Here is a 23,612-nt window from a genome sequence, read left to right on the forward strand (position 1 = left end):
ATTTGTGAACTCTCCACTTGGTTATTAAGTTATTTAATTGTTTACTCATTTAACAGGTATTATTGAATCATTCTTCACACACACACTATGACACATACTAGTGGGTTGTAAGTTAAAGTTTTACAGCATTTAGTTCTTTTGATTTATTAGGAATAGTATCTAAGGTAGTAGAAAGTGTATATTTCCAAAAACAAAAAAACAAAAAAACCAAAAAAAAAAAAAAAAAATCAAAAAAAAAAAAAAAAAAGAAGAAAAAATGTTTTTAATTTTGTTATATCTAGAAACCCGAGTAATTAAGTCCGTAGGGGTGTTTCAACACCTAGTGCCCTAAGGTCAACTGGTCTGGGAGTCACTGGCATAAAGCTCGCTACATGGGTAATAGATATATTGTTTGTTTATTAGAAACCCGAGTAATTAAGTCCGTAGGGGTGCTTCAACACCTAGTGCCCTAAGGCCAACTGGTCTGGGAGTCATTGACCTAAAGCTCGCTACACGGGTTAGAAATGTAATATAAAAAAAAAAATGTGTGAATAATCTATTGCCTAAAGATATAATTTCTAATGAATTTTAGAACGAAAATGTTGTTTTTCTTTTAATGAAGCCCCATAAGTATTGTGTTAATTACTTGAGCACAAAAGAAGGTTTGATGATATTCTGGATAATGAGTGAACATCAATGTGGTAAAGGAATTTGGGAGAGTTCATTTATTTGGTAATTTAGAGGATAGATGAACAACTATTAACTTGCATGTGAATTTTATAAATCTTAATATAACGCTTTAATTGCTAGAGGGCTAGCAATAAGCTGGTTGGGGGGTGTGATTAGTATTAAAAATTGTTTAATTATCAAGCGATAATATGTTATTTTATGCTTATGTTATAATTTATATTTGTGTTTATGTAATATATTATGAATTATTAATTATGTTTTAAATATATTTAATTTTGTGTATTTTTATGTGTTTATTAGGAAAATTATTAATTTCACGTACTTCGAGGCTCCAAACAGATAAACGGAGGTCAAATTTGGATTCCGGAGGTCCGAAAACCTTAAGATCAGTCAAGATCGGCTTAAAATTGGGCTTGTGTAAAAAAAAGTTGACTTTTCCTGTTGACCGAGCACTGATTGGATGATGAAATGAGCTTACAATAGATATGAGTGCATGGGATAATTGGCAATCTTGACTAAATCTCAACCGTTCATGATTCAATGGCCATGATTGTGCCACGTGGCAATGGTTGGTGAAGCAAGTTGGAGGATCCGAATCTTTGTATTTGGGTCGACCCGATCCACCCATTAACCCGCCAAATCTCAACCGTTCTTTGGGTAAATCGGACGAGTCAAATGATGCCATGTGTGATGTTGACTTTTGAAGTTTGACCAGCCATTGGATCTTGATCTAAGGGTTGTGAGGAGCACATGCATGAAGCCTATGATGGACCGCAAAGCACTGGATTATGAATTTATTTTTCTATAAATAGAGCCTCATTTTTATGTTTTAATCATCTCTCTACAACTCTCTTCTTCTCAAATTCTCTCCATCTCCTTGTAATCTTGATTTCCAGGTGTGTTTTTAATATTTTGTATAATTATTTTCATTAATAAAATTAGTTTTATTTCCAATTTTAGTTGTTTTTATTTCTTTTAATTATAAGTAATTCAATTTTACTACTTCTTTTTATTTTAATTATGCTTAACTAAATAATATTAGTTAGGGGAAGGTGAAACTCTTAAGAAATAAATATGATTTAATCAAATTCTATGTTTAATTTTATAAATTAAATTATTTTCTATTTAATTTTATACATGTTTTATATTTTGAAAATTTGATTTATTGTAGACAAACAAATGAATTTGGCACAATAAATTCTTAAGATCTTAATATAAGGCATGGTGAAATGGTATTTTGACTTATTGTAGACAAATTAAATTTTGGCACAATAAATACTTAATCCATCATAAAATTAAAGGGAAAATAATAATAATTTGTATAATTAATCTTTTGAGTAATAAATCTAAAACAAATTGGCAAAAAGAATTTATTAAGTTTTATTTATTTCTAAGAGTGGATCCATAACCCTAACTAGTTCAATTCCATAGTTTCATTTAAATTAAGTTGTTTATATTCAAGTTTTAATTTCAATTTTTAGATAAAATAAAATAAACTAATTAAATCTTTTCTCTGTGGATCGACCTCGGACTCACCGAGTTATAATACAACAAGACACTCTTATACTTGGGAGTTAAAATTTACTTTTAAGTTGTGTCACCTCACATCTCTCTAAAAAATTTCAAACTTTCTTACTATTCACCATGGCTGCACCCCTTCAAAGAAATCTCAGGAGAAAATCTATGCCTCCAAGGAATCCTATACCACCACGGGAAGTCTCTGAATTCGAAAGAATTCATTTCCCCATGCCTTCCTTGGCCAAGCGATTCAAGGATCGCTTCAATGGTAGAAAGGTACTTGACTCTTTTTATGTTGAAATAGATGATTTCAGTATCTTAGTTGTATGTGGTAGAAGCATTAGTGATATGCTTCAGCCTTCGGAGTCTGCCATTGACTTTGATGACCGAGTTTATCCCAATTTAGTGCGAGTCTTTTATTCAAACATGGAAATCTCCGCAACTCACCTAGATAGGATAGTTACTCAAGTCGGCGGTGTGCCTATAGAATTTGATGATGAAGACCTAATTGGCTTTCTAGGTATCTCTAGTGAGGGTCATGATATTTATACCTCTAGGAAAGCCATTTCTTTTGACGGTTTTATTCATGTTGATAGAGTCCGTAATATTTGTCGCCGTCGAGACTTGTCTGATGAGATCTGTAATCTACCTTTTCGGTCTCAACTTTTACCTCTCCAAGTTCGCATTTTTCATACTATTTTACAGCACATAGTGACACTTAAGAAGGGTCACTCGGATGAGGTTACGAGGTTGGACGTTGGCCTATTAGATAGCCTCATTTCATGCCGTCCCATTAACCTCGGTTATGTTATTGTGCGGCATATGTTGAGTACTCTCGCGATTAACCACCGCTTGCTTCCATATGGCAGTATCATTACTAAGATACTGCGACACTTTGAGGTGCCTCTTCTCGATACCAGTTATATGGAGACTAGACGGATTGACCTAGAGGCCATGACTAGTATCGGTTTTTCTAGAAAGAATGGAGAGTGGATAAAGACTAAAAATTCCAAAAATCGGGATACCTTGATTGCTCCAGAGGACGATCGGATGCTCAACGATGTCTATCCTCCCAATAAGCTTCTAGATTTTAGATTAGGAGCTCATCCCCATCCTCCGCGTCGCCGTTTTGTCCCCCGGCCTCCAGCTGACTCTGACTCTGAGGAGCGTGTGATGGATGCTGACATTCCCTCCTCTTCTGAGCCGCCTCTGGCTCTCGAGCAGCCTCTTGCTCCTGAGCCATTTGTTGTTCCTGAGCAGCCCTCTTCTTCTGAGCCACCTCCAGCGCCAGTTCAGCCCCCTGTTTCGGATGTTATGCAGCAGTTGGTTGCTGATGTTCGCAGGATTTCGGAGCGGCAGCAGCTGATTATCTATCGTTTGGACACTTTCTCCTGTAACCAGTAGCAGCTACGTTCTGACTTTCAGACCTTCCAGCAGCAGAGCATTGATCATCAGCTTGAGCTTATTGCTGGACAGTGCACTCTTCTCTGCTATTTCGGTTATGATCCGGGGAGCACATCTTCTCCACCTCCATAGTTTTTGAGTTCTATTTTCGCACATACATTTCATATTTTGTTTGTTTGTGTGTTGCTATGTGTATTTTTATGTATACACTACTACATCTAAATGATCTTGATGGATTTTGATGACATGTTTTTGTGATGTTCTTGATGTTGGATGACTTGATATTGACTGATTTGATATTGGTTGATGGAGTTGTTGGTTTCTTGGTAAATGGAGTTGTTGGTTTGTTGAATAATGGAGTTGTTGTTACTATATTTTGGAAGTGTTTTTAAATCTCATCTTGTATTAGTGGTTTTGTTCATTTTTAAGGGGAAACTCTGCCAAAATTTTTGCTCGCCAAAACTGAGTAACTTCTTTCTTTAACGGATTTACGGTTTTCTTTTCTCTCTTTTCTTTTTGATGATGAAGGGGGAGATAATTATGGGGAGATTTAAAATGAATTTAAAAATGCTTTCTTGAGCAAAAATCTTTTTATTCGACATTTCTTAATTTGGCCATACATTTAGGGGGAGCTTTTATTAAAGGGGAGCAAAATATTGAATGAAGTTTATCATCATAAAAAAGGGGGAGATTGGTAACATGAATATGTTAATAATATTGATTTTGATGATAACAAAATTTAAATGGTTTTTGATTAAAATGTTGGAGCTATTCCTTAATAAATGAGAGCCTTATAATCATTTCAATTATATTCATAAAAGATTGATCACTGTTAAATTTTAAATTAGAAAATGAGTCTCTACAAAATCTGGTTTAAAATGTGATTATGGAAATAAACAGTGAACCGTTTATTTTAAACGGTGAACCGTTTATTTTAAACGGTTAACCGATTAAAACCAGAGAGCAACATATTGCCTAAGCTCTAACCGATTAAGAAAAACGGAAAACACAAAAAGCTAGAAAGGCTACTGGAATTTAACGGTGAACCATTTAGTGAAACAGTTAACCGATAAAATCCAGAATGAAAGATTGTACTTGGAAAGAAATGGCAAAAGGTTAACTGAAACAGATAAGGCTAACTTGTTTTGCAGGTTACTGAAAACAAACGGCGAATCGTTAATTACAAATGGCTAACCTATAAATTTCAGAAAGGTTATTTCGTATAAATCTTTAACCATTTAGTATGAACTAACAATTGAAGATTATCTTGCAGGTCTCTGGAATTTAACGGCTAACGGGTAATTCTAAATGGCAAACCGTTTATTTGAAATTTGGCCCAACGGTAACTTTTGACCAGCCTAAATGGTTAACCATTAATGTCTAACGGCGAACCGTTTTCGAGCAGACAGTCTAAAACAGCTAGTTTTTCAGCTCCAACTATAAATAAGCTTATTAAAATTCAAACAAGGTTGATCACAACACGACCATTGAGCTTATATTCGAGAATACAATCTTCATAGAGCTTTAAAAACACATTCTTGCTTCATCTATTCACACATTGGGCATTGATTTGTAATCTTAAATATTGTGTGAGAGAAAAATAATTTTTAATCTTTTACTTTGAGTGATTGTAAGTGTTAAGAGATTGGGCATTGTTGGGATATACTTGGGTTAAGAGATTGGGGATAATCTCTTGTTGTAAAGGTTCATTGACACCTTGGAAGTCAAGTGTAAGCATTTGAAGCCTTGGAGGATTGCTTAGTAAAATCCTCAAGCTTGGAAAGCTTGGAGGCGTTGACGTAGGCGAGGTTGGCCGAGCCACGTAAAAATCTCCGTGTTTGAATCTCTCTTCCCTTATCTTTTTATATTGTAATTGATTTAATTGTTATTCCATTAAATTCATTTTAGATTTGAGTGATAATTTGTTTTTAGAATCAAATAATTTTTAGAATCCCAATTCACCCCCCCTCTTGGGTTACACACTTGTATTTCAGCAGATTCAGAAACTTTGATTGTGGCTTATTCACCACAGTCAATACACGATTTGTTTCTAAACTTGATGACCTTGCTGTTCACTTGCAACTTCTCTTCTTCGTCTTCATTAAAAACGTTGGTGGAACTTTCCCTAGAGGATGACATTCTCACTGCTTTGTTGAAGCTTTTGTAGCAATACTTGGATTTCGATGCTTTGGGGCACGTGGTTATGTACAGGGGTCTTTGTAAATTTATGAAGCAATGCTGTGCACAGTTAATTTGAATTTTGAACTAGTTGGACACATGTAAAATTTTATGCCATTTATCATAATTTGACATACGATGGCATAACTTGTAATTTTCCTAACTAATATGCCTAATTAAGGAAAACTAATTACTTTTTCAGGCGCATGAAGTCATTTCTACATTTATTTTTTTAATCTTTTATTCACAATTTACATATTAATATTTTAATAGTTAACTTTTTACATTTTCAATGACTTAACATATATCAATTATTTTTGTTGACTTGATAAAGCTGTTACAAGAATATTCTATTAGGGTAGGAATACTTTTGTACTTTCATGAGTCAACAATAGTTAATAATTAAAGATAACGAGTTTTGAGAGTAGATTAATGTTTTCAATAGTAAGCAGAGTGATTTGAATATTGTCACTTCATTAGGGGATAGCACGAAATTAACCTAGTTTTTAATGAGTATAAAAAAGTTTAGTAAATTGTTTTAAAAGTAGAATTTAAAATGAAATAAATAAAATCTAATTTGATAAATTATTTGAAAAAATTATAAAATAAAATATATGTGCTTCCATGTTTTATTTAATTTTTATTTAAATTTTAAATGAAAATAAGAAAGACATGCGCCATAACAATATTGCGCAAATAAAACAGAAAAATATATGGGCCTTGATGCAATTTAAATGCGGGAACACGAGACATAATAAAAAAGCTATTTTCTACTCTTGTTCACAAAAAGTACCAAATAAAATATTACGTTAGAAAATATCTTGTTATTTTCTAAGATATTTTCCATTCATATGTTCTATTTTATCACAATGATACTCACATTTTCATAGAAGGGAGGAACTTGAAACTCTTAGTATCATGATAACCGAGTAAATGGGGAGCCGGTGGTTGCTAAGGAATATAATTAAGAGACAATTATTGTTTTTCGAAGCAAGACAAGATTACACAAATATTTGTAATAAATATTATTTACAAAGTCTGTTCGATGTGTTGAATTACTTTTGTTTATTTATGTTTCCATTAAGTTACACTTAACAGGTCATTCCACCTTGTATTTTTATATGTCAATTCTTTTAAAAACACTACACATTAAAAATAAGACTTAATTTTCCTCATTCAATTAAAGTTAATTAAGTAGAGAGAATTTTCTCTCTTATAAAATATGAGTGGAACTGATATCCTTCAAATATTAGAGATGATAAAAAATTTAAAATGTGCTTCATAAATTCAATATAAAATAATCTAAAAAATTATTTGATTGTAAATATCACTACTTCTCATATTGTAATATAAGTAATTAAAAGAAAAAAATGTCATCACCAACAAGTCATTGTTACATCTTTGTCTCATTAATTGAGTTCTTCTAGGATTATTAGATTGGCAAGCATAAAAAATTTAAAATGTGCTTCATAAATTCAATATAAAATAATCTAAAAAATTATCTGATTATAAATATCACTACTTCTCATATTGTAATATAAGTAATTAAAAGAAAAAAAAATGTCATCACCGACAAGTCATTGTTACATCTTTGTCTCATTAATTGAGTTCTTCTAGGATTATTAGATTGGCAAGCATTTTTCATCCAAGTTACACCAGTCAATAGTCATAAATATAAAAATACGAAGGAATTGTTATTTTGAATCTCTGCATGAAGATGACTCTAAAAGCTAATTAAATTGTCAGATTAGAACACAACAGTAGTGTCTTGAACCTCTTTAACAATAGCAACGTGCTGCAAACTTGCTTGGTAGTCTACACATTGGATTCAGAAAGATCTTCGATGACAATTGTCTATTCATATTGCACAAACACTTTGAAGATGAACTAGAAAAATTTCTTACATATTGTACAAATGCAAAAACCAAAATTAAAACTGAATAAAACAAATGTTTAAAGGTACTTCAAGACAAAATCTTGTCGAAAAATAGAATTACTTTCTGTTGGACTGAGAGTGTATATTCACACAAGTTAAAGATACAAATTTACCTTCCACTTCTTTCTTTGGCACGATTACCTCTAAGATGAAGACTTGGGTATCTTGTATTGTTTCTTGAGAAAATGGGAGGCCTCTGAATCACTCCTGTGGCATAGTATTCTCAACAGGGTTTCGCTGTCAGCACCTAATTTGCCTCTCGTACCCAGCATATCTTGAGAACTTCCAGATCTCAAATCATCAATCAACTCCCGCGTCTGCAAATGATTATTGATTAGCATGGCGAAAACTCTAAGCTGCAAATAGTTCTCAAAATTTATAGGGTTGTAAAGCTTGTTGATATTCCAACAAAAGAATATGAAGATTCAGTTCTGTGACAACTGAGGCACGATCTAGACTTCATCTAGTAATGTTACTATAACTGCAGGAAATAATTTTTTCATCATAACTTCTAGTAAGGAGACTCTAACTATGAAATAAAAGTTGATAGTGTCTGGCAGGTAATGGTTTTAAAGATAAGGTTTTCCAAGCTACAACACTTCAATACCATATAGACCCTGACAGCACACGGTAAATTAAACCGTGCAAAACAGGGTTGAAATAAGAGATTCACAATAAATGCTCCATTAAGTTAAAAGAGTTGATTTCGTATTACCTCCTCCTTAAAATAACAATCTTTAAAATAATCCCAAAACTATTGTAAATCTCAACTCCCTCCATTTTTGTTCAAAAGATAAGGGCAAAAGTGGGGTGTGTTGATGAATTTTTTTTTAGCCTCTGAACCGAAGGAGGGTAAATTGATGTATATAATAGTTTGAAGAATATTTTAAAGATTGTCATTTCACGGGAGTAATCCAAAATTAACCCAAGTTAAAATTTCAAACATATAATGATATTTTGGATTGCTTTCTTCTACTTAACTTTAAGCACAACTAAAGCTTATGGTAAAATACCTCTACCTGGTAGCGAATATTTACAACTCATACACTTGATATCCCGTGATTTCATCCCACATTAATAGAGGGTTAACAACAATAACACCTCGAACCCAAACGCTAAATTTACTTCCCTAATAATATATTGGATTAAATGCATAATATACTCTTCAGAAAACCATTATAAAATCCTAATAACCTCATTTTTTTTCCTTTTTAGTGAAAGTGATGACTTTTCATTGATCAACAGCCTCATCAAATACAAACTTTCTGGAATAATGCATTTTCTTCATGACACCCTTTTTTTAGTTGTAAAACCAAGAAGCTCTATGTAGGAAAAATGGATTTTTATTTTTTCCTCACCCTACCACGATACTGGACTAATTACAGGCTTATTCTTCAGTAGTTATTCTACTAAATGAACTGCATAATGTCCTAGCGGAAAATGTATTATCAATTCTATGTAACCAACAAAAAAGGAATAAATTATTTCTATGCACGACTGCATTTCTAGAACACAGAACAAGAAACTTCATGGAAAAAGGACTCTTCTTCTTTACATGTTTTATCTTCGATGAGTCTGAATATTATTGCCACCAGATTTTGCAAAATTGCAACCAAGGGGAACATCTCCCTTTAAGAATAAAGGAGAGAGGATAAGTTCAACCACAGTAAAGGTTATCGGTCGTGCCAGCTAGTTTAAATTGTGTGACTCACCATAACCATCAAATAACTTGATAAATTAACAAAAAAAATTATGATAGTTCTCACGAATTAACACTTCAGATTGTGGAGTGTTTTTATTTTTTATTTTTATATTTTTTTGTGATAAAAAACAAAGAAACATGTATTAGGAAGAAATACATGTACAAATAGTGAACAAAAAAAGAACCCCTTGAGATCACAAAGAGTTCTATACAATAGAATACGGATCAGTTGTAAGTAGAGGAATATAAGATCTAACAACAAAGACAAACTCGAAAACAGAGTTAAGCCAACACCCCTTACCAGATCATGGAGATTTTGGTATCAGAAAACAGTTACAATAATCATCAATTCATGCAAAGTCTATCAACTAAAAGCTGAAAATAAGGCAATAATGGTCCACATCACGGGTAAATTTTGATTCCCCCTTTGTAAATTGACACACTTCAGTTTACCACCCAAACTATTGAAATTTGAAAACATCAACCCACCCCCATATACCGTTCAAAAGATTAGGGCAAACGGGGTTGCATTAATGAAAAACTTGAACTGTATATGAGGGCATATTGATGTTTTCAATAATTTGGGGGTTAAGTTGAAGTATGACAATTTATTTAGGGAGTAAATTGAAATTTACCTAAATCCTAAACAACAGGGGGAAAAAATTCTACCTCTAGTAACGAAATAGGAATCCTACTCCAACACAAACAAAGGAAACCAAGTCTAACCCAAATAAATTACAAAACACGACTCAAACAAGCTAAATAAAACCTAAATTAAACAGAACTAAGGAAAAATAAACATAACTCCTAAAGAAGCCTAACTGGTCTTGCATCACTTCGGTTCCCTTAAACATTCACAATGAAGATGTAATAACTAACCTCATAGCCATGCAGCTTTACTACATGCCGAGCACGTGCTACTTGATTCTCTACTACTCCTCTTGGAAGCCCATCTCCTCCAGAAATAAAGAATTCCTATAAAATTAAGTGTGACATTAAATCATACTTAAAAGCATTTTCAAGAGGGCAAAGACTCAATTTTCAGCATATCTCTAAAAGCAGCTTATGAAGATTTCTTTTAAATGAGACTACATCTTTATAATACACAAGAACCCTGAACTCCCAATTATTTATATCTGACAAGAGGCCATCTGCAAATACCTTTAAGATCTCTAAGTCTTCTTCTAGCTGTTTTGCATCACTGGGGAAGAAGACGCGAAATGGGCCACCATTTAATAGCACACGGAGTAAACCATCCTGAAAAATATATGTAGAATATATATAATTAATAAAAATAAATGCATGAATGTAGAATGTATATAATTAATAAAAATAAATACATGAATATAGCACCATAATGTATACTTCCAACAATCTTTTCAATTTTGTAAGTGAAGGAAGGAACAGACCAGGGATGCTTGAAGTAGACCAGTTACAACGCGATCCCTTAGCGGCTCCACAATAACATCACATAATTTACTTAGTTCCTGAAACAGTATGAATGGCAGTTAGCCCCAACCTTAATTTCAATAGAATATACTAGTTTTAATAAATGCACATGATCATATGATTGACCCAGAGAATTATAGACCATTTCTATTGGCTTAAACTTTATAGATTAGAGGTTTCTCAACATTCATATCAGATTTTTTTTTTTCCTCAACAGTCATATCAGATTCAGAACCTGTCTAACACAGTGAGTTTCAATCATTGATAAATCCGCGTGCTGTTAATAAGGTATAGTGCAGAGTTCAATCCATACGTGCATTTGTATTTAGATCCATGTTTCTTTGAGTGTATTTGGTGGATCTACACGCCAAGTATTGTATTTGGTCGCACATATGAAGAGATCCATTGGGTTGAAATATTTGTTCAAACCTTATCTATTAGCTAAAGATTTTAGAATTAATCATGTGCCAACAACAAAATTTCCTTTAATTTAGCACCAACAGCCCTAGCAGGTAGATTGACAACAATAGTGCTCCAGTCCAAGTGTAAAATAGTAACGACAGTTTAAAATTACCAAACACAGTATAGATACCATATTTTTCACAGTAAAAGATGTTGCCTATGCATATATTACTAAATTGAATACTATTGCACCAAAAAGAATTCATGTCTTGGCACTCATGTTGCTACCATGCAAATTGGTGGAAGTCCAAAACTACACCTCTAGCATTTTCAAAATCATATGTAACTCAGGCTGCAGGTGACCAAGAAATTACAGTAATTCAAGAAAGCAACCGTAGGCAAATTGTGTTGCTTGGAGACCTACATTTTCAAGATTAAATACTAATGTTTCTTAATAGAGAGCAGTATAATACTTCAGCAGGATAAATTTTAAAGTCCCATGCTTTCTTTTGTGCTCTTATGCTACACAAAGGAAAATAGGGCAGTATCAAGACAGTAGCCAGTAGTCAAATGTATTTCTTACAGCACACACATTTCTTACCACATCCAGCGGTTCAATTAATGATTCCAACCTAGATTTGGAAACACTAGGTTTATACAAGTTGTCAATAAATGGCTCCCTCAAATCCCAAAAGATAATTTTAGTACCTGTGCAACAAGCAAAAGGTATACCAGTGAACAAGCTTTTTTCCCAAGAAATTAGACTTGTGATGCTAAGAATAAGACTAAATGTAAAAAATAAACAAATGTACCAGTAAACTCGCAAATCCGGTCAATAGCAGCATTTATATCCTTTCTACTGCCATCAAATGTGTCATTCTTAGTGAAACTTTTAGATTTCTCCTCCACTAATTTCTCTGTCAACAAAAGGACCAGTGGGAGAATTTGTAATGGTTAAAACTTTTGAGGAGACCAACGTGTACAACTTTTCCAACAGAGAATAATCAGGGCAATCCATCAATTATTTAGGTAAGCTATAAAGAACATATAAATTTGTTATCAAGACAGATGCAATGCAGATTTTATGCAAAGTTCTGCATCACCAAAAGGCAGTCAAAATCATAAGATAATTATCTGAGAAATGATTTGTCAGCCCAAAAACCACGATGATAATTACTTCAGAAGTTTCATCAGCCAAGATCAAGCTATGCCCCATTATTATTTTGAGCATCAGCTCAGAGAGACAAGGAAACTTTGCAAAAGGCCATTATGGTTATACATACCCTTATCAAGATGGTTATGTGATTTAACCAAACTCAAATAACTAGGATGATTTAAAACAATGATCACAAGTTTAGAGATACATACTGAGAAAATTTTCATGGGGCTTTTTCCTTGTCCAGCGCTCCAAAATGCTATCTTCCAACTTATTCAGTTGACTAATTGCATACTGTTAATGGCACAAATAATTTGTATCAGCAATAACTAAGCTACAGATATCTACAAATAAGTTTTTAAATAAAATGCATTACTAGAATAGTTATAATTGTTTTGAATTTATTGAAACAATAAGTCATTAGCAAATTTTTTATAATGGATGGAAATCAGTGTGCAATGATCTTTAATCTTTATGGCTATTATGAGGTCTGAACCAAAACCAACACTATCAGCATGTTAAGTTACTGTTTGGCCCAAAGCTCAAGCGACTAGGTGAGGGCCAAAATGGGTATTCAATTTCTAGAACTCCCTTGCCATGCATTTGCACGTGAACCAAAAGACAACTACCAAAGACTTGACAAACAAATCACACAACTTATTACAGCTTATTCAATTAGAAATCACTTGGTCAAGCTGACTCTTACGCCGTGCTAAATTACCGATTGACCTAAAAGTTTAAGCTATTAGATAAGAGCCCAACAAAATCTTTCAAGCTCTTATAGGCCACACTAAATCCTAATGCAACCACTCTAGGAAACATTTAACTGTCAATTCCAAGTGCAGACTCGAAAAATTCTTCAGGAAATCTAAGGTAAAAGCTTAAGTTATAGGTGGGAAGGCCCAATTGCTTTTAAGAAACCAGAAGAAAACTGATGTAATACAAGTAAATTTTGGGACTCAAGGACATAAAGATGTTCGTCCTTGAATAATCAAGCACATGTTTAGTCTTTTTGCAGTTTCACCCATGACAAAGTTGGAAGCTGCCATTTCTGGGTTTGACTATGTACCAGCTTGATATTGTTATCTGAATATGGAAAATGTAGAATGCAGTATGGTAAAAGTCTGTAATTTTAGCACAATCTGAACTTTTTGAAAGTGGAAACTGAGATTACAATTGCTCATTATCATTGTTATATGTGTCTTCACCTTCAAAGAAAACAATTTCTTCAGCTGTGGGAAGAACTAACAACTGGCATAAAAAATTGAATGTTGAACTCTAATATTTCAACTTCTGAATTGGCTATGCTAATCATAAACTTCAGAAATTCACTAGAACAGCAATAAATAAATAAAATACCCCACCCAAAGGAAATAAAGAAAGGCAACGTAAGTATTATACAAACATTTAACTTTTCTCAAAAAAATAAAAAATATAAAAGGTGAGGTTAGAACACTCACATGTAGTGTATTTAACTGAACACAGAGAGCAGCTGTAGTCAAGATGTTAATTTCACTTGACCTTCTTTCCTCAGAAATCCTAGGGTCAAGTATTTCCTTCTTCACAAATGCCTTTATTCCAGCTTCCTTCCTGTATCTCGTGAGGACAGGTTCAGGTGGGACTAAATCCTCCTTGCTCCCTACATGATATCCCATAGTGGAAGTGTAAGTCTCTGTGGAAAAGGATCAAACATAATCTATCGACTTAGAGAGTGCATATAAAGAACATACCCAACTTATCAGTAACATGGTTTGCATACACTTGAAAGGCATTATCAATGCCGCGGAACAGTGCATTTAATTCAGTAGACCTCATTGGAACTTGAAGAGCAAAAAACTGATCAACTGTCTGCAATAAAAATCATTCACAAAGAAATAAATAGTACAGCTGACATACTGGACTAAGAGATATGTTGGTAGAGTTAAAATATCAAAGCCAATTCTAGTAAATAACTTCTTAAAACAGTCAGATTCTGAACCTCCACTAAAAGATTCTGCAATTGAAGTAAAGGAGTCTGATCAAATTTTGGTGTAAATTTGACTTGTATGTTGATTGAGACAATCCTTCATAATTGGTTGAATAATCCTAAAATAAGTTAATAACAACATACAATGTTGTGCCTTCTAAAGTTATTAGTTATAAATTGGAAAATAATCTATTTGGTGGCACACATAAAATGTTTGATAATGAATAAGTTATTAGTCATTCAAGGAAAGATTTAATTTAGGAATCTATAATGATAAATGAAGATAACATCAGGCAATATGGCTGAAAAAGGGAAGAAAATCACGGTTTACTATTTTTGAGTTCGTAAACAATTTGCATTTGAAAAAATTCTCATTTTTTTCTAGTCTGCAGTTACAATATAATATTTGGCCCCTCACATTTTATAAGAAACTTAATTATCATAACTTATTCAGTACCAAACATTCATTTTTAGAAAAAAGAGTGCAGTAATGTATCACACATCTAAATTACGTAGCATTTCACATTAATAAGACCAATCCAAAATGCAATTAATAGCCAGCTGAACATTTTTCTGGAACTCAGATCTCAAACTAGCTAACTCAAAAAAAAAAAAAAAAAAAACACTACATTCATTGTCGGTGTTATCAACTATTGTCTATATCATAAATATGTAGTCTTTCAAAGTTAATAGCACCTGAAGTTCAATTTATTTATTTATTTTTACAAGAAAACTATGAATATTTATATTGATATGAAGAACCAGGTATCCACCCAAAATCAGTCAAAGCTATACAAAACAGTAATATTCCCCAAAAGTCTGACTTAATTCAAAAGAGACTGCCCCAACCCAATACAAAAATGAGCAGGATACAATCTAAATTCCTAAAGCTCCCCTTAGGTTGTTACATTTTCAAATCAACCTTGTTTGTTGAGTAATTAAAGTGTTTGACACCAAGTTTGTCTAGTTTCTACCATATACATGCAAATCTAAAATCTAGAATATTAGAGGGAGAAAAAAATATTTGCATGACAGGTAACAAAGGGAGACATGAAAAAGAATAAGGACCATGTATTTCTAACCATCCTAAAACCGGGATTTACTTCTAGAAAGACCAGATTTCAAGTTTTGTGTGTGGCTAAATTTTAAGTTAGGTTTCAGGTTTTGGGTAGAGTTTTTAAGCTAAGATCTTCAGCCACATCTGTAAAGGCACTGCATGAGGATTTCTGTGTGTGTGTCAAGGACTCCTTTCTGAAGATGATCATGTGCGCTACCGTTGAGTCTTGTTCTTCCCACACCCCCCCCCCCTCTCCTCTTCTTCTTCTTTATATTTCTCCAAGAGGGAAAGACGAGGAAGGTGAGGGGTTGTTTATAATAGTGTTTGATTTAATTTTTATGCTAGGTTATCTTCAGTAGTATTATAGAGTATTACTCCAGTGTTCTTGGAACATAATAATGGTTTTGAGTAGATATCTCCTTTATTGGTCCCCATGAGAGGTAACAAAGTGAGACATGAAAAAGAATAAGGACCATGTATTTCTAACCATCCTAAAATCGGGATTGACTTTTAGAAAGACCAGATTTCAAGTTTTGTGTGCGCTAAATTTTAAGTCAGGTTTTCAAGTTTTGGGTAGAGTTTTTAAGCTACGAATCCCTCTAAAAATTAGAGATAATATCCTCTAGGAAATAACTGCCTTGATCTTCTGGCAACTGGTTGGTTGAACAAAGTTATCATCATCAAGGGTATATGTTCCATATTATAGTAGCCATTCAATGTTCTCAGCATCGTGCCTTGTACTGATAATACCTTCCACAACTACAATGGTGTATTAAGGAAAAAGAAACCAATAAAAATCCGTACAAATTATGTCATTTGCAAGACAATGTGATGAAAATAGGCAATAAGAACACAAACAAACAACTCCTCATACCTCCTCAACAATCCTATAAACTTCAACAATAGAACTCGCATGCCGCTGTTGAGGCGAGATTGGGTCCCAACGCTGCAAAAAAATTATTAAAAAAAGCAATATAATTAATGAAAAAGCTGCAGAACACCAAAAAGTATATTAAAATTACAATTGGAATATGTTATTGCAAAACCATCAATTTTAAGTCTAAATTGCAGAATGGATCACTGAAATAAATTTGAGCAAATTGAACAGCACACATACATTTGCTCAATTCCAAAGGAGAGATTATAAAGTGAGAGATTCAAACTCACTTTGATTACCAATAGAATCAGTGTTCAATTTTGACATCTTACAATGTACCATAACCACAGAGAAATCATTTGTGGAGACAAAATAAAGCTTGGTTGGTTGTTGGCCTTCAGGCAAACTTGTAGATCAATAAGTTCTAATAGCAATACTTCTTGTTTTGTGTACAAATGCTGGTGATTGGACTGTGGCTGGCCATTGGCCCAAAGGGAAAGAAAATAGTATGTTTAAGTTTGAAACTTTCAAGAGACTATTTTGAGTGTGTATTCCACAGTAGCATAACAAATGTGGGCTTCGACAATAAAGTTTGTGCATGATAAACAAATAGAAAGTGAAAGAAGGGGGAAAAAAGATTGAGAGAAAGGAGAGAAAATTCAGAAGAAATAAAGAGGTAATATAAAAAACTTTTTTCAATCATCATCATATCATTCATTCAAAGTGTAATTCAATACTGAAGACTAAGGCCCTATTTATAGTGGCAAAAGGCCTAACCAAAGAATCTACTTCCGATGAACACAAATAAGGAAAACAACAAATAAGCAACCAAATATGACTCAAACAAGAAAATAGAGCCTGCTCAAAATAAATTTAAGCTACAAAGGTAGTCTTGCTATCTTACATCGTGACTGACAAATATCACAAAAGTTTCAATGAAAAATTTATATTCTGATCAGCGTACTTGTAGCAAAGCATAGAGGGTTCATGTTGCCTAATAGTGTTGACTGCATCCAAATGGAAATAAATTATAACAGCTTAAAGAAAAAGCAGTGCACAAGGAAGGTTATGCAGATTATTAATTTCAATTAATGCTCAAGTTAGTGCACTTTCACATGGGAAAGCAACAAATGCCCTCCCTTCAAAATGGACAAAACGATCCACTTTGAAAGCTGATCATTTAAAAGGAAACTCCTCTCTAATGTGTACATCATTTTTCTTTCTTTTTTTAAAATAACAAACAGAGAACCTTTTATAGAATATTAGAATGGAATAAATATTACGTAAGTGAACCAGAGGTCCACAAACTAAAATCTTCCAACAGTGAAGAACACTAAAGCTATACAAAACTTTGAAAAAAGAAACCCAAGAAACAGGAATAAGAATTCAAACCAAAAAAATTAACCCAAAACTGCATTGCAATCAAGCTGAAATGAAAAAGAATGAGGAATCTTGAAAATCTTTGGAAGTTGACCCTCAAATAGAAGAAAAGAATCGAATCCTGTCCCATAATCCATTAATATCTTGCTCTTTTTCCACTACAAAAAATACGGCTATTTCTTTCTTGCCAAATCACCAAAAAGAGAGCTAGGACTGTGTAATGTGTTCAATTACTAAAACATCTCTGCTACAAACAAATGAGAGTATCATAAACCAGTAGACAGAAGTTTCAGGTACCAAAACTGCCCATCCCTCCTAGATACATTTTCGTATATTTTCTAAGTTCATTTATTTGTCTCTCAATCACTCTCCATTGCTGTTACATCAAGAAAGTTTGAAACAGCTTGTGGAAATTAATTATCCTTTTGGGAAAAGAAAAAAAAAATTGAGGTTCTAAGTGTGCTGTCATTGCTCCTTTGTGCGTGATCTGATAGGAAAGAAATGATCATATATTTGAAGATGACAGGATTAGAGAAAAGGGCATTGTTTATGGGACAACAAAAATCAGTTTATTACATCCTAGTGGACTTCTGCAACTAATAAGTTTTAAGACTAATCTTTCTTTTTCATTCTCTTACTTGTGAAGGAGTTTTGGGTTGTTTTTATTTTATTTTGGTGACATGGATTTGGCACAGCCAATGTTGGGGCTTAAAGCTTGGAGCTTTTCTTGTGCCTCCTTCATTCTGGGGCTGCTTTAGAGTCACTGATATTTTTATTTACTCAATTATCATCTTCCAATTCATGGATGAAATAGGTTAGTTTTAGATTATCCCTTGACTTTTCATATCTAAATATCTTCCATACAACTCTTTCTCTTAAGAAAAAATAAAAAAAAGCTAACAACACCTACCCAGCAATCTCATCAAGGAAGAAGCACAACACACTTCTTGTGAATATAACAGAATCATTAAGGAAAGAAAATTTCTTATGATCTAATTTAACATGTCTAAATGAAGTAGGTTTATCAGCACCGTGAACAATCAAAAGAAAAAATGGCAGGGCCTATACATGTAGAACAGCTACAGTTCATTAAAGAAGAAGTAGAGAGCAGCATTCTCAAGTCCTGGAACCCAATAACTGGCTGAAGAAACAAAAAATGCAAAAGTTTTAATTGAGAAGTAGCAAATAATCTCAAGTACTTACCTCTTGTTGAATTGCTCGCTCCACCCAACTTAAAATTCTTCCAAGCTGGGAATTGATCCAACGCAGTACCAATGTTCCAGATATAGACTCAATCTTGACAAAATGTAAAAGACTTGTTAATTTAGTGAAAAACCTAAATAAGATAAATTGGATTTTATCATCATCATCATCATCATTATTTTCTGATAAGAAACTCAAAATTTTATTAAAGATGACCGATCAATAATGTGAAGTGGACCAGATTTCCACCAAGCAAAAAACTAGAACTTTCCTATCACAAAAACATCCAATATTTTGTATTTACGTAAATATGAAAACTAGGATGTTGAAACAATTTCTATTTAGCGAACAAAAACATAGAAATGAGAAGTTGGATGTTGAAAAATGGTATCTTGAGATAAAGCAGAAATTGTGAGAGAGTTGGCTACACCAACCATAGCATACCAAAGAAAACATTGAACCGTAAGATTCAAAGGAGGTCCCCTAAAACATGTATTCATTTGATATAACTACAAATAAAGCATTCATTCCCTAGCAATGGTAAACAGCCTAGAGATGAGCATTTATTGTGGTCGCCTATCATTAGAATTTTGGGGTCTACAGCATTCCCTACCATAGGTATACTAGCAATGCTATGATTCTATAAATTTTAATGAGGGTATCGATGCAGAAAGGGTGAAAAAAAAATCCGTTTTTAATTTTACTATGCAGGCATTGGTTTGATCCATGTCCTCTAGTCATAATTAGAAATCAAACCGATCCAAGGTGCAGATTGGTCCAATCTAAAGCTAGAAGATTCAGCACAGAACCCTGTGAAAAGAGTAAAAAGCATACCATTGAAAAATCATTAAGCATCTTGTTTTATGCCATACACACATATGTATTCCAAACAAGCCACTCGAGATGTGATGGCCTTTATGCCCAAATAACATCAAGTTATGGGACAGCATATTACCACTACTGGTTTTTCTTTCCTTTTTCTTTTTTAAACTTTAGCTCAACAGATCCAAAATTCCTTTCCCATGAAATACAGCTATTCTCTAGTTCCAGGATTTGAAAGTATACTTTACTTCATATTTATAGAAAAGAAGAAGAAAAGAGAAACAATGAATAAAAAACCTTACATGCAATTACATCGTCTTGTCTTACCTGGTATGGCATTAATTTTCTGCAGTAGACAGCTGCAGTCTCCTCTTCGCATGTGGATGTGATAAGTGATATTATATACTGCTCAAGGCTATCAGCAGCTGGAAATACAGATGCCACATCCTCAGTCAAATGTTCGGCACCATCACTAAAAGGTTTCTGAGGATGAAAGTTCGTTAAGATCAGCAAATTAATGATATATGCTTGTATGAACCCAAATGACAATTATAAACTAGCTTACCAACTTGTTCCCATATAGCTTGTGAAGAAGTGAGGCAGAAACAATAGTAGCTTGTGGATGCCTCTTAGATAAAATAGGCATGAAGATGCTTGAATCTCTTTTTAGAAGTTTTTTGGTCTCTTCTGCAAGCAAAGCCAAAGGATGTTCATGGATTTCTGATTTATCAACAACCTGCAGAATCTGCACTGAAAAGTGAACATCAGAATATGAGGGAAATCAATTCGACCTCTCATTGTTGCATAACTAAGACTACAGGAAATCTGAAAATAAAAATATTGGGCATTTTTGTATTGCATAAAATATGTATTGGACGACTGTACAGGCATTTTCTTTATTCACCTCAACTGGAAGCATTTTTAGGGTGATTTTTTGATGTGATTCAGCTTTGTACAACAATGAGTTTTTTGGTTTCTTAAAAATCATAATAGTCATTAATCACCTCGGTTAAGTTTCCGGGTTTGAGACAATATTTGTAACATTGATTGCAAATATAACTAGTTGACAATGGAACTAAGATAGGACAACAGATAGAAGAGACAGAAACGTAACATGCTTCCTTCTCCTATTAACTTTTTTTTTTTTTGTGTGAAATATAACCGATTACAACTAAGCATATAAAAATATATATACACCCTAAATTTTGGCACACGTGTTACATGAGCGAAAATGAGAAATAATTCATAATAAATAGTAGGGCAAACTTCCTTTTACCCCTCAACTACAATGACAATCTTCAATTTAATCCCAAAAATATGAAGACCTCAATTTACCCCATTATTGTTCAAAAGATGAGGGGAAATGGGGTTGCATTGATGAATTGTTTTTGGTTGTCTTAACTGTAAATGGGGGTAATTTAATGTTTTCACATTTTTGAGGGGTAAATTGATATTATTATTCTAAGTAGGGGATAAATTGAAGTTTACTCTAAATAATAAGAATACTATGATATTGTTATTCTAAGTAGGGGATAAATTGAAGTTTACTCTAAATAATAAGAATACTATGATGATGTGGCTTTTGAACATAATTTCATGCAGTTAAAATAAATCGAACTTATCAATTAATATAATCCACCAACATTGACGATAAGATTTACCCTTGCAAATGAATTCTTAATGGATGAAAAGATGTTCAATTCGATTTGATCTCGGTCTGTGACAGACACCGATTGCATTGCCTGCAGAAAATGTTAATAGTGTGAGTCAACAATGTAAAGATATAACTATGGAACAAGTAGAACACTTTTCTTTTTAGGAAAGATAGATACAACAAATTGGACTAAAAGCCCACGGAAGAAATCAAAACAGCAAAAAAACTTGAAACAACCACACTCATCTGCCAACACCATCCAACAATTATGTAACAAGGTCAACACTCATTAAAAAAAAATTCCAGAAGTAAAGATGCTATGATCTGCAAAATCTTTGCTTCTCCACCAAAGAATAAACTTGCAGAATTCAATAATTATTTTAGACACGTAATGAAGGATATACAGTAATTTATGAAGATTGTCTCTTGGAACATCAGACGGTTGGGTGATGTTAGAAAGAGAGGGATTATAAAAGATGTTATGAAGAGAATAAAGCCAGATATTTTTATGATTCAAGAAACCAAGCAAAAAATGCTTGGTAAAAAGGAAGTAGGCAGCACTTTTGGTACTATATTTAAGGAATGGATCTTTGCACCATCCTCCGGGAAATCAGGTGGCTTGGCAATGATTTGGAATAGAAAAGCAGTTGACATTGTTGATTGACTAATGGGGGAGTTCTCTATTCCCATTAAAATTGAGAGGTATAATGGCAGTGAGTGGTGGCTGTCTAGTGTTTATGGTCCTTGCAGACCTAAGGAAAGGACAGATTTTTGGCTAGTGTTAGCTGGTCTCTGTGGCCTTGTAGTCCTTACTGACTTACTGTTGTGTGAGGGGAGATTTCAACGTTGTTCGGTTTCCATCTGAAAAATCAACTGGGGTAAGGGAGAATACCAGCATGAAGATCATCAAAAGTTTCATCAGAGATGCTGAATTAAAGGATCCAGGCTGGTCAATGTTTCCTTTACCTGGTCTAACTTGAGAGAAGAATCAATTTGTTGCAGGATGGACAGGTTTTTGTTCTCTAATGGGTGGGAAGATTTCTTTTCCTTCTTTCAGGTAAAAGGCCTTGGCTAGGGTGGCCTTTGACTATCGGCCTATCTGGATGGATACCAATTTCAAAAAGTGGGGTCCTATCCCTATTAGATTTGAGAATGTTTGGCTTCAACACCATTCTTTTAAAGGTTGCTATAGAAAATGGTGGGAAGAGACTTCAGTTACTGACTAGGCAGGTTATAAATTTATGAGGAAGTTGAATTTGGTAAAATGCCATATCAATGGCTGGAACAAAGAAACTTTTGGAGATGTTGAAGGGAAAAACAGATGTTCCTTGATAGAATTTTGGAATTGGATAATTTGGAAACTGAGGGGAGGTTGAATGAGGAATTAAGAAAAGAGAGGAATGATGTAGAAAACCAGTTTGATCATGCAGTCTTTAAAGAGAACATCATGTGGAGACAAAAAACTGAAATTCAATGGGCCAAAGAGAGGGATACCAGATAGGGATGGCAAAAATGCCCAGCCCATTCCCACGGGCTTTGGCCTGGGCTTCGCACATGAGGGCCTGGACAAGGACTTAGGAAAAAAAGCCCGGGCCAAACCCAAGCTCTCTATTTTTTAAAAAAAAAAATTATAAATTAGAATAATAAATTGAAATTTGAAAAAAAATGGAAAAAAAAAGTAAGCTTAAATTCCTAATTTATATATCAATAATGAATAAAAAAACTTAAAATTATAATACTAAACTCTCTTTTAAGTGTTAATTAGTTGAAAGAGTGCTTGAATTAAAGAATCCAGTACTAAAAAAATTAAATTTTTAAACTTTTATTTACTTTATTTATTGTTTTATTTCGAAATATTTATTTTCCTTAATTCATTGTTGATTATAACAACTTGATTATTATTAACTCATTTCAAGTTTACAACAATTTAAAAAAAATTGAAAAAATAAATAAAGGCCCAAGCCCGGCCCAGGCCCGGGCCCAGCCTTACACTTCTTATCTACTGTTTGAAGCCCAGGCCCAAGCCCTTAATTTGCCAACCCTAGACACGTACTCTGTTTGTGGAAGATGAGAACATTGAAAAAGAGACTTTTTTCAAGAATTTTTATTCCAAAGATTAGGTCAACAGGCCAGGGTTTCAAGGGTTAAATTGTTGTTCTATTTCTGAATTGAAGGCTTTGTGGTGGGAGAGACCATTTGAAGGGGATGAAATAAAGAAGGGTGTCCAAGATTGTTGCAG

General features: G+C 33.5%; 1 protein-coding gene across 2 annotated transcripts in view; it reads right to left on the reverse strand.

Annotated features, from left to right (window-relative positions):
• Positions 1-7,596: 7,596 nt before the first annotated feature.
• LOC102609518 (protein unc-13 homolog) overlaps positions 7,597-23,612 on the reverse strand; it is a 28,356-nt gene continuing 12,340 nt past the window's right edge. For both annotated transcript variants that reach the window (XM_025097111.2, XM_006465703.4), the window contains 14 exons: positions 21,381-21,461; positions 20,285-20,464; positions 20,047-20,202; positions 18,898-18,990; positions 16,312-16,383; positions 14,145-14,262; positions 13,875-14,053; positions 12,627-12,708; positions 12,071-12,175; positions 11,860-11,966; positions 10,817-10,894; positions 10,569-10,664; positions 10,287-10,382; positions 7,597-8,022 (listed from right to left, as the gene is read on the reverse strand). In XM_025097111.2, coding sequence (XP_024952879.2) covers positions 7,849-8,022; positions 10,287-10,382; positions 10,569-10,664; positions 10,817-10,894; positions 11,860-11,966; positions 12,071-12,175; positions 12,627-12,708; positions 13,875-14,053; positions 14,145-14,262; positions 16,312-16,383; positions 18,898-18,990; positions 20,047-20,202; positions 20,285-20,464; positions 21,381-21,461 — 1,617 coding nt within the window. In that variant the 3' untranslated portion in view covers positions 7,597-7,848. The remainder of the gene's footprint in view (positions 8,023-10,286; positions 10,383-10,568; positions 10,665-10,816; positions 10,895-11,859; positions 11,967-12,070; positions 12,176-12,626; positions 12,709-13,874; positions 14,054-14,144; positions 14,263-16,311; positions 16,384-18,897; positions 18,991-20,046; positions 20,203-20,284; positions 20,465-21,380; positions 21,462-23,612) is intronic.

The sequence above is a fragment of the Citrus sinensis genome, chromosome 5 (genome assembly GCF_022201045.2).
Source record: "Citrus sinensis cultivar Valencia sweet orange chromosome 5, DVS_A1.0, whole genome shotgun sequence".
NCBI lineage: Eukaryota > Viridiplantae > Streptophyta > Magnoliopsida > Sapindales > Rutaceae > Citrus > Citrus sinensis.